This window comes from Octopus sinensis, linkage group LG1, assembly GCF_006345805.1.
Source record: "Octopus sinensis linkage group LG1, ASM634580v1, whole genome shotgun sequence".
Classification (NCBI taxonomy): Eukaryota; Metazoa; Mollusca; class Cephalopoda; order Octopoda; family Octopodidae; genus Octopus; species Octopus sinensis.
Window position 1 is genome coordinate 161,509,110 of NC_042997.1, and position 12,912 is coordinate 161,522,021.

Genomic DNA, 12,912 nt, shown 5'->3' on the forward strand with positions numbered 1-12,912 from the left:
TAGTGCTTTACGTACCACCAGACCAGGGATACTGGCTGGTTCAATTCGATTTCGATTTCGCTTGCCCCAACATGTCTTCACAAGCAAAGGGGGTTGGCAAGGGTGCCTGTCGTACGGTCGCATTGGAGTATTTTACGTGCCACGGCCACGAGTCGGATAGTGCTTTACGTACCACCAGACCAGGGATCCTGGCTGGTTCAATTCGATTTCGATTTCGCTTGCCCCAACATGTCTTCACAAGCAAAGGGGGTTGGCATGGGTGCCTGTCGTACGGTCGCATTGGAGTATTTTACGTTCCACGGCCCCGATCATAAAGCTAAACCCTTTATGGACAGGAAACATAAAGTAGTCTAATAAATCAGCCTTCTCTATTTTTTATATGTATATATATACATATATATATATTTATATATGTAATATAATTTATAGTCTTCAGACATTTTTAAGTATACTAAGTCACTAGTTTAACCCTTTCGTTACCAGCCCAGCTGAAACCAGCTCTGGCTCTTTAGTATAAATGTCTTGTTTTCATAAGTTTTGAATTAAAATCTTCCACCAAAACTTAGTCACAATTCATGTTCCTAACACTAACTGAATGATAACTAAGTTATTTTACTAAATTCTTTGAAATATTTAAAATAATTGGGAGAAACAGAGAGCATCTCAATAGAAATACAGTAATGAAAGGGTTAAATTGATATTATTTAATAATATTAATTTCTACTCTCATTATTTAATTTTATTAATATATGTATGTATGTATGTATGTATGTATGTATGTATGTATGTATGTATGTATGTATGTATGTATGTATGCATGTTTCAGTGCAGGCAAGCTGCATTCATTTTCAGGGAAGCTTAGTGTATTTATAGTATCGTATATGATTCAAAATTTCAAGGACACAGACCTTGCCTTCCCACCTTTCTATGGTTTCTTAGTTTATTCTATTTTTAGACTGTCTTGTTATCATTATTATTATAGAAGATTCTTGTGATGAGTGCTGTGGTGTACAAGTGAGTCAGTGATATGTTCCTCCCCAACCTACCTACCCTATAGCTTTTATCCATCTGGATTTGCTTTATTTTCTTAGAAAGTTCTTCAAGAAAAAAAGCATCATAATTATTCATTTCTTTCCCTTGTAATATTTTTAGCCTCCTGTCTACAAAAGACATTTTGAGATAACGAAAATAACTCATATAGTAAAGGGGACAATTTCATACTTTACAATTTAATTTATATGAGCTGGTTTGATAGGACTGCTAAAACAGTTGTTTAACATCTGAGTTTGATTTTCACCAAAACTAACTTTACTTTTTAGCATTAAGATCTGTAATTAAATATCATAAAGTAGTTTGTCCAGTGCTAACTGGTACTTATTTCATCAACCCCAAAAGGATGAAAGGCAAAATCAACTCTGGTGACATTTGAATTCAGAACATAAAGATGGACAAAATGCTTAGCAGCATTTCATCCAGTATGCTAGCGATCCTGCCTTCATTTCTAGGTAATAATCCTTTCCTATTATAAGCACAACGCCTGTAATTTGGGGGAAGGGGTAAGTCAATTGCATCAACCCCAACGGCGAGCTGGCAGAAACGTTAGCACACCGAGTGAAATGCTTAGCGGTATTTCGTCTGCCGCTACGTTGTGAGTTCAAATTCCGCCGAGGTCAACTTTACCTTTCATCCTTTCGGGGTCGATTAAATAAGTACCAGTTACGCACTGGGGTCGATATAATCGACTTAATCCGTTTGTCTGTCCTTGTTTGTCCTCTCTGTGTTTAGCCCCTTGTGGGTAGTAAAGAAATAGGTATTTATTTAATCGACCCCAAAAGGATGAAAGGCAAAGTCGACCATGGTGGAATTTGAACTCAGAACGTGAAGACGGATGAAATACCACTAAGTATTTCGTCTGGCATGCTAACGATTATGCCAACTCGCCACTTTCAGTCCCAAGTAATAATAAAAGTAACACCAACTGCTTCTAACATAGGAACAAAGCCCAGGGCCAGTGGAGCATATTTAGTTATTTAAATTAGCTCTAGTACTTATTGACTGGTACTTTAACTGGTTCCCTGAAAGGACAAAAAGCGAAATTGACCCCTCCAGGATTTGAACTCAGAATATAAAGATCCACAATTAAATACTGCAATGTATTTTTGTTTGATATTCTGCCAATCCACAGCCCATAATAATAATAATAATAACAACAACAACAACAACAACAACGACAACAACAACAACAACAATAATAATAATAATAATAATAACATATTTCTTTACTACCCACAAGGGGCTAAGCAACAAGGACAGACAAATGGATTAAGTCGATTACATCGACCCCAGTGCATAACTGGTACTTAATTTATCAACCCCAAAAGGATGAAAGGCAAAATCAACCTCGGTGGTATTTGAACTCAGGACGTACCGGCAGACGAAATACGGCTACGCATTTTGCCCGGTGTGCTAACATTTCTGCCAGCTCGCCACCTTTTATATAATAATAATAATAAGAAGAAGAAGAAGAAGAGAAGAAGAAGAAGAAGAAGAAGAAGAAGAAGAAGAAGAATGATAATAATAATAATAATAATAATAATAATAATAATAATAATAATAATGACGATAATAATCATAATGGTTTCAAATTTTGCCACAAGAGCAACAATTTTAGAGGAGGGGATGAGTCAATTACATCAATTCCAATGTTCAACTGGTACTTATTTTATCAACCTCAAAAAGATGAAAGGCAAAGTCGACATCAGCAGTACTTGAACTCAGAATGTAAAGACAGATGAAATACTGCTAAGTATTTTGTTAACAACTCTGCCAACTCATCGCTCTCAATATAAGGAGGACAAGGAGGATTTCTAAATTTGGCACAAGGCCAGCAGTTTCAGGAGGGTAGTAGGTTAATTATATCAACCCCAGTTTTTAACTGATACTTTTTTTTTATCAGCTTATCTGCCCTGAAAAGGTGAAAGGCAAAGCTGACTTCAGTAGAATTTGAACTCAGAACATAAAGAGCTAGAAAAAATATTGCTTAACATTTTATTCCAACACTCTTATGATTTTGTCAATCTACCACCCTTAATATCAATAATAACCCTATCTACTGCTATAGGCACAAACCTGAAATTTTGGATGAAGAGGCTAGTCAATTATATTGACCCCAGTGCTCAACTGGTATCTATTTCATTAACCCTTAAAGGATGAAAGGCAAAGTTGACCTCAGTTGAATTTGAACTCAGAATGTAAGGATGCCATGCTAACAATTCTATCAATTCACCACCACACAAACCCAGTAGTTTTGAGGAGACGGCCTTGTTGATTACATCCTCTCCCCTACCTCCATATATAATATTTTATATCTGTTTTCTAAGCAAGATTAAAGCTGCTATTTTGTGAATTTATGTATATATAAATATATACACATGACTGAAGGCAAGTAATTTAACAATTAAATGTTCTTTTTCCAGCCCTGAACAAAATGTAGGGAGGGACCTGTTGTTAGATAAGTAGAGTACCCTGCCTTCCCCAGGAGCCCAACATCACACCTGTAGTAAGACCTGAACTCGTTGCCATGTAATCCGTAGCATACAGTATAACCATAGCCTATAACCAGTAGTTTCAATTTGCATTTTTTAATATTTTATTTTATTTTATTTATTTATCTTTTTCATGTTTCTCTTGCCCATAGAAATAATCTTAGTTATTAATTAAGAGGATTCTACATAATGTTAACTGATATTACGTTTAATGTTTTTAAAGTAATTAAGAAAGAGAAAAAGATCATATAACTGATATAAATAGCCATTGAATTTTGAAAAAAAAAATTATATATGTGTCTGTCACAACAAATTTCTATTCAATTAAAACTACCAGTAAGGCATGCTGGTGTATTATGAGAATAGAAAATATTGGCACATCCTAAGCACAGCCCTTCATATAATCATATTGATTTTCTTTTACATAGGTGCAAGGCCTAAAATTTAGGAAATTAGTGTAGATAGTTATATGAATAACAGTACCAAACTGGTGTTTATTTTCCTGGGATTTAAAGTTAGAATGTAAAGGATCACAGCTAAATATTGCAAAGTACCTACACTGGCATAAAACTTTTTATTACGTGTCAGTGAGAGGTACCAGCAATTGAAATTGAATATGTAATCAGCATTTATTATATTAATTTATATGAAAAACAATAATGATAGAGGCTTTGCTTGCTGGAGCTTAAAACATAGAGGAAATTAATTCTGTAAACTTTTAATATTACCAAATAATAATCAAACAAAACTTTACTGAGAAATAATTACAATTGAAGTATTCATTAAACTCAACAGAATGTAAAAATTAATTAGTTATTTTTCTTTTTGTTTTTTCAACAAAAAACATAAAATTAATTTAAACAATTGTTTTCGTTTCTTTGTTATTTGTTATTGAATTCACTTTTCTTTTATTTCCATAGTAACTGCATAGTTTTTTTTTTTTTTTCAAATGTCATAATAAGGTGTTTAGCTTATTATATTAGCATGCATCATCAAAATTTATTTCTATTAAAAAATTAAACTTTATACATGTGTATTGACATTAGCAGTAATTTTCTTTATTTTGTCTTTTAAATAATTGTGATTATTATGTTTAAATTATTTAAAAAAAAAGTTAATATCAACTATTTTATTTGATAACAGTTTAAGTAAATACGCAAATAAGGTACATGTGCATGTGTGTGCATGTTTATTATACACAAGCGCACACACACACACACACACAGAGTTACACACACACACAACAATATATATATATATAATTGTTTAATTTACCTTGCAAAATGAAAACATTAAACTACTTAGCATTCATGCTTGTGTGTGTGCTGTTGTTGTTGTCTAACTGCTGGTCAGTCCTGACCAAACAGAAATATTATCAAAAACACTCCAGCAGTGGCCATACCTTAGTCTGACTAGTACTACATCATGCAACATATCCTTCTTTTTATTTAGATAGTATGTTGTAATTAGAGGGAGATTTGTCTACTATTTCTAGCAGGCTGGATTAGCATGTATAGTTGTGTTGTCTAGTCACAGATCAATCTTGATCAAGTAGAAATATAATCAAAAGCATTCCAGCCAAAGCCAACCTGACGTTTTAGAATATCCAGTATTACATTTATTTGTGTCCTGTCCATATATAAGATATAGAATATTTGAAAGAGATTTAGCTGTTATTTCTAGCAGATCGATTGCCTACATAGAGGCCACCTCATTGATTCAATGTGTAATTATGTAATGTATGCTGTGCACTTACCTTTTTTCTGTAAGATGGGCAGTGGGGGTGATGGGTCAGTAAGTTCTCCAGTTGTAGTTTCTCCCCTTATTCTGATATAGTAATCCACTCCTTGCTTTAAATCTGTAATTCTATGTCTTTTCTCTTTTAATCCAGTTACCAAAGTTTTCCACTCCTTTGACGGAGCTTCAAGTATTTCTAATGTGTATCCAGTGAGTGAGTCTTCTCGATCATATGGCTGATAGTATATCCGATGCCATTGCAAATACACACCTTGAGTATCATCAGCAAGGATCTCGGGCTGAACGAATGGGCCTGTATTAGGAGCACCTAAAAATGATATACACAAGCATTTAACATACAAACACACATTGTGCAGTAACTAATAATAAGTAATGATATGGGAAAAAGTATAGTATAATAAAACCATTAGAATATATAACTTATCTTTAACAGAATTTACTTACCAGTTTTTTAGATCATTGCTATATCTATAAAGAAAGTTTTGATAAGAAACGAAAGACACTACAAAGAAGAGACAAGAAGGAGGCATCATATTACATTTGAAATATATCTCAGGTACCAAATACACATGTCTTATTCCTAAGGAATTAAGCATGTAGAGAATTAGCTTTAAACCAGACAGAAATAGATATGATCAACAAAAGTAATAACAGGATAGGGGAAGGCTTAAAATTAACCTGAAAGGAAGGGAGTGTTAGAAGCACCCTGCACTAGGAGATGCTTACACCAGCTAGTAGCATCAGTAAAAGAGGAATGAAGAAAGAAAAGGAAGAAGTAGATATCAGTAAAAGAACTACTCTATCAGCTGTAGCTGAACTTTTATTTTTTTTCTTTTAGGTAGAAAGAGGTGCCCACAGTCAAGGATTGATAAATAATAGGTTTATATAACTAGAACAGAAGCTAGTATGCCAAACAATCTGCTGACCTACTGGGCATTTGGACTCAAATTATCTTATGATAAGACCTGGTAAGTTATTTGGCCAAGATTAGCATCAACAATATTTGAAAGCTGAATGCCTACTTGTAGTGGTCCATTAAATGAAGTATCTTTCCCTGCTGTTGAATTAGCTTAGGAGGAGGGAGAAAGTGCCAAAATTACATACCAGCATACAGTTTATGAAAGTAGTTTTATGTATCTTTCTATATCAACTTATAAAGGTAATTTCTTAATAGCAGCCAGTAATTATAACGACTGCAATATTTTCATTATTACTGGGTATTTGTGAAGGTCTGTACACTACAATGTTCTATCATCTATTCTGATATCAACCATATTTATTTAATTGTCAATTGTACTAAAAAAAGAAATGAAGAAAAAAAATATATTCATCAAAATCTTTATCAAAAAGGCTACTGCTAGAGATAGCAAACCAACTGAAAACATATGTTCAGGAACTAAATATATCAAAATTATTCTGCTTTGCAATAGACTTTATCAAAACCAGTGTGTGAAACAAGAGAAATTTCTTTTTCTTCAGATTCATGTCAGTTAGAATATTTCATTTTAAATTAAGCTATTACCGTTTATTCAAGGAAAGCAAATAGCACCAAATGAAATTATAATAGTCTAAAAATAGTATTTCTTAAATAACTGTAGTAGAAATGTACTTTTGTTGACAACTTTTAAATCTTTAAAAGATCAATCATAAGATTAAATGTGTATAGGAAGTTAAAATAGAATTGGAATGCATAATTAGCTAATTAAAGGTTTCTATAAAATTAAAACGATGTGTTAATGATGAAAATGCTTACTGCTAAAGTTTTATATATGAGTGGGTGGATTTACTTTTCAATTGATATTAGATACTTATTAATTTCCAAGAGAAAATTTTCAAGGAGAAAATGATTCACCTTTAGCTCTTGTAATATAATCTCAATTAAATATTCATAACCATTACAGTAATGCTTCTTAACAGAATTCAATATAATTTCTCAATTATAAAGTTTATGACAATTTGTAAAAGTATGTGTATAAATATGTGAGTGTACACACACACACATACACACACCATATATATATATATATATTTCCATAAGTGTGTGTATGTGTGTGTGAGTGAGTGTGCATGCATGCAAGCATGGCTGTGTGGTTATGAAATCTCTTCTCAACTATATATTTTCAGCTTCTGCTCCACTATACAGTACCATAGTACCATGGGTAAGTGTCTTCTACTGTAGTTCCAGTTTGACCAGAGCCCTGTCAATGGATCTGAGAGACAGAACTTCACAAGAAACCCATCATAAATGTGTGTGTGCATGTGTGTGTGTGTTTGTGTGTATGTGTGTGTTGTGTGTATGTGAGAGAGTATGAAGGCATTGACAAATGACCAAAACCTTCGGCAATATGCGGTGCTTGACAAGAAGACTCATGAAGCCAAGTGAAATTGTAGTTGTGGCAACTGGCATATAAAAGCATCTATTACACTCTGAGTGGTTGACGTTAGGAAGGGCATCCAGCCATAGAAACCATGCCAACTCAGACTGGAGTCTGGTGCAGCCCCACAGCTTGCCAGCTCTGGTCAAGCCATCCAACCCATACCAGCATGGACAATGGACGTTAAATGATGATGATAATAATATATATATTTATATATATATATAAGAATTTTTTGCATAATGAGATAAAAAACCAAGGCTGTGTAGATATTAGAACATTTATAGATAGGTCTTACAGCTGTTTCCAGGATATTTATTAATTATATACCTTCATCAGAGACGGTGTGAGAGGATAATTAAGTCATAGTTAGTCTAGATAGGATACAAAATAGAGAATGAGGTAGAGGAAAGTAAATAGATGTAAGATATGTAGGGATATTGAAGTTGTAGATCCATTTGATCTACAACTTCAATATCCATACATATCTTACACGGAGTGGTTGGCGTTAGGAAGGGCATCCAGCTGTAGAAACATTGCCAGATAAGACTGGAGCCTGGTGCAGCCTTCTGGCTTCCCAGATCCCCGGTCGAACCGTCCAACCCATGCTAGCATGGAGAACGGACGTTAAACGATGATGATGATGATGATGATGATGATGATGATCTTACATCTATTTACTTTCCTCCACCCCCACTCTGTATTTTGTGTCCTATCTAGACTAACTATTACTTAACCATCCTTGTTGGTAGGGTGTGAGAGCCTGGATCTGGCCAGTTTGAACCTGAAACAGGTAGAATATTTGGGCAGGATATGGATGAATTAAATGCTAGATGATTAATAATATTAGCATTTAGATACACAGACTGACAGATTGGAAATTGCTGAACCGTGGGGTAGAATTTACCTGATAATTATTAGCTATAAATGCAGATGTAGAATTATTACATGGAATCAGAATTATGATTCTTTGTTTTCATTTTGCTTTTAATAATAAAAAGAGATGAGAAAATCTTCCAATCCTTCTATTCTATCTGGTTTAAAGGAGTTGCTGATTAACAAAGTATATAATTTGAGATTAAATATTTGGAATTATATGAAATATTAAATGCCAAAATTTCATTTTGTGTGTGTGTGTGAGAGAGAGAGAGAGAGAGAGAGAGAGATTCTTTGTGCATGTGTGTTTAAGTATAGGTTCATGTGGTTAGATTGTTGAGGGTTAAGTTGGAAGAAACATTTTTCTTTTTGTGTCTACAAAGCATTATTGTATTATTAGCAGTGAAGCTGAAATGAAAATTATTGGTTTCAAATTTTGGCACAAGGCCAACAAGTTCTGGGTAAGGATTAAGTCGATTACATTGGCCCAGTACTCAACTGGTACTTATTTTATCAACCCCAAAAAATGAGAAGTAAAGTTGACCTCAGTGGAATTTGAACTCAGAATGTAGAGATGGGTGAAATGCCACTGTGCGTTTTGCCCATTGTGCTAGTAATTCTGCTAGCTCACCACCTTTGCAATGAAAAATATTGACATATATTTGAACATATTAACTGTGAACCTAAGCAAATAAACAAGAGAAGGAAATATTGCAGCATTCAAAAAAATTAAGGTGAATATTAGTTTTCTCTATTTGAACATAAGATTAAAAAATAATTTAAACAATTGAAATATAATAAGATTTATACTTTCAATAAAATATATTATAGTTGCCATAAGAATTGTCAAACATAAGCAAAGTATACTAAACACAATTAAATAAGGCTGTCCAGATAAATGATTTATACACTCATTGGTATTAGAATTTCTATACAATTTTCATAGTATTTTACACTTCATATTATAAGTATATATATGTAGATAAAGATGCATATGTACATACAATATATATATGTGTAAAAAAATTTGAGCGAGGTCGTTGCCAGTAATGCCTGACTGGCCCCTGTGCCGGTGGCATGTAAAAAGCACCCACTACACTCTCGGAGTTGTTGGCATTAGGAAGGGCATGCAGCTGTAGAAACTCTGCCAGATCAAGATTGGAGTCTGGTGCAGCCATCAGGTTCGCCAGCCCTCAGTCAAAATCGTCCAATCCATGCTAGCACTAGGGGTATGACAGAGTGTTAGGTAACAATCCAATTATATAACCCTACACTCATCAGAGGTAGCCAATAGGGAATGAAATATGATGACTTACGCACACACACACACACACACACACACACATGCATGCACACATATATTTATAGTGCACAAATAAAACGAACTTCATGTTTAAGGCTCTGATCAAATATTATATGTATGTAAAGTGTCAGGTTCACAATCATGAGGGAGTAAGTTCAATTCCCAGACTGGACTGTGTGTTGCACTCTTGAACAGGATACTTTATTTCACATTTCTCCAGTTCACTTGTCTGTAGATATGAGTTGCGACATCACTGGTGCTAAGCTGCTTTGGTCTTTGCTTTTGCTTTCCTTTGGACAACATTAGTGGCATAGAAAGGAGAGACTGGCATACATGGATGACTGCTGGTCTTTTATAAACAATCTTGCTTGGACTTGCCCTTGGGAAGGGAACTTTCTAGGTGCAATCCCATGGTCATTCATAACCGAAGGGATCTTTACTCTTTTACCCTTTATATATCACTCTACAATTTATTTGCCATTAATCACCTCCAGTTATGTTTCCCTCAACTCTGAATTTCATCTCAGGACTGCCATACATCATCTTTAACATTTTCACATAGCCATTATCATTCTCAACACCAACTTATATCTGCTATCAATAATCACCTCATCAGCATTGTTTCTCATTCACTAAAGTACCTTTATGTACCTCTGACTATCATCTCTGTCACTTTATGTCTCTCTCTATCCCTCTCTCTCTCCCCCTCTCACTCTCTCCCTCACTCTCCTACCTCACACACCATCTTCTTATTTCTGATCTGTCCACAAGCTTATTACACAGCAGCTTTCTACTCCTCCTTTACTGCAACTTATTACCTCCTCCTTCTTGAGCAACCCCTACATCTTTCACCTTCTCCCATATTGATATTTGCACTCGACCACATGTTCACTCTTGTTCATTAGTCACTACATTCACTTCTACTCATCTCTCCAACCATCTGTTACTCGCTTCTCACACTCTTATGAAGTTATCTACCCATCATTTCCAATCCAATGTCTGTATTCTCTATTATATCTACCTTCCTATATCATCTTTGTCTTCCTTCCAGCTACTCCCAACCATCCTTACATAATACAAAGTAGCCATGTATCTCCTCTATTGCAAGACACACACCTGTACCTGTCCTTCTACTATACCTTTCACTACTTGGCATAAAGTCACCTCCTTTACTACAATCCCTCTTAGTTGAGGAGGCATTTTCTTTGTCCTGCCAATTATTTGGCAACCTCACAAGCATTGGTGCCACAAAAATGCATCCAGTACATTCTGTAAAGTGATTGATATTAAGAAGGGTATTCAGTTGTTAAAACCATATCCTAAGCAGACATTGGTGTTCAACACAGTCCTCCAGCTTGTTAGATGCTGTAAAATCTTCCACACATGCTGACAGCCATTCAAGAATTTGAACCTGGAGATCTCCATTTCCAGTGACTTCAAGGGCCACCTCCCAGTGGTGTTGGGCGTCAACAAAGAGCCCTCGACTACAACAAGATGACCAAAGTTTTTTTTTTTTTCCAAGGTCTGGGGTCTCCCGCCCCTAAGCCCTAAACCATCACCTAATCACCTTTACCCGTCTTGTTGCTTAACAACAACAATAACCCATGCTGACAGGAAAGACAGGTGATAAATGATGATACATAAACACACATATACACTACTACTGTCTTCACTGACCATTCAACTAGATTATGCACCCTAACTACAACACTTACACACTCTCACAAACACCAACATTTGAAGTAATTTCAATGCTATGAACGACTCCTGGTATTCAAATAGCACAGATAATTAAAGATGTAACATAATATCATTACAACTAAGCGTCCTTTATATCCTAAACAATCCACACAAATACTTATTATACCTTACCAACCCAAATAGAAGAACTCCTCTTCAGACATCACCATCTGCTCCAAACACCTAACTGTTACAACCATCTTGTAAACAATTACCAATTTTTCTTAGACCACCAACCGATTATCATCACAACACACTTGTACATCAATGAAGGCAGGAAAAACTCCTTCACAAACTTCAAGAAAGCACAATGGAATGAGTTTCACTGAGAAACAGAATCAAGGTTTTCAGAATTCAGTGTATATTCAGCAAAATAGTTCTAGACACACCGACAAAACATATCACGCTAAACAACATAAAGAATTATAACCCCAGTTACACACTAGAAATAGCCAAACTGATAAAGTCCAAAGACAACCTCAAACCCAGTACATAAGCACCAGTCACAACTGAAACAGAATTCAGTAAACTAAAGGAAATAAGAACAGCAGCAACAACAGTGATAACAACATCAATAATAATAATAACAACAACAACAGCAATAAATGGAAGCAGGTGTAATTGCATAGACAGTAGATGAACTAAACCGCTTAGACAGAAAGACAAGGAAGTTGCTAACTAGACAAGGGTCACTCCACCCAAAAAGTGACACAGACAGACTGTATGTACCAAGGAAAAGAGGGGAAGAGGACTTATTGGATGTGAACACAGCTTTAGAGCAGAAGAAAACAACATAGCATGGTATGTAAAAAGTGCCACAGAACCACTATTATTAGAAGTAAGAAGGTCAAGCTTGTGTAGGATGAAAGATTGCTTATGTAGGATAAAAGATACTCACTGTACAAGAAATTGAAAACAAATGAAACTGAAAATAGGTGGGTAAAGAAAAGAATGCATGGTCAATTTCATAGGGATGTCGAAGGTAAGACAGATAGAGAAAAAAGACGGCTATGGATGACTAAAAGTGATTTAAAACTGGAAACGGAGGCTTTAGTCTGTGCTGCCCAAGAGCAAGCACTAAGAACAAACTATATAAAATATAGAATAGACAGCACAGCAGAAAGTGATAAGTGCAGAATATGTGGACAAAATGGTGAAACTGTATGGCATATTACCAGCCAATGTATGTCACTAGCCCAGAAGGAATATAAAAGATGCCACAACAATATAGCCTGGATTGTCCATTGGACACTTTGCAACAAGTATGGACTTGACAGAGCAAAAAATTGGTACAACAAACCTAAAGGCATCGTTG

General features: G+C 35.0%; 1 protein-coding gene across 1 annotated transcript in view; it reads right to left on the reverse strand.

Moving 5' to 3' along the window:
* The window catches only part of LOC115210729 (titin), a 678,167-nt gene that overhangs the window by 161,442 nt on the left and 503,813 nt on the right, over positions 1-12,912 (reverse strand). The window contains exon 307 of the mRNA XM_036506041.1: positions 5,302-5,610. Coding sequence (XP_036361934.1) covers positions 5,302-5,610 — 309 coding nt within the window. The remainder of the gene's footprint in view (positions 1-5,301; positions 5,611-12,912) is intronic.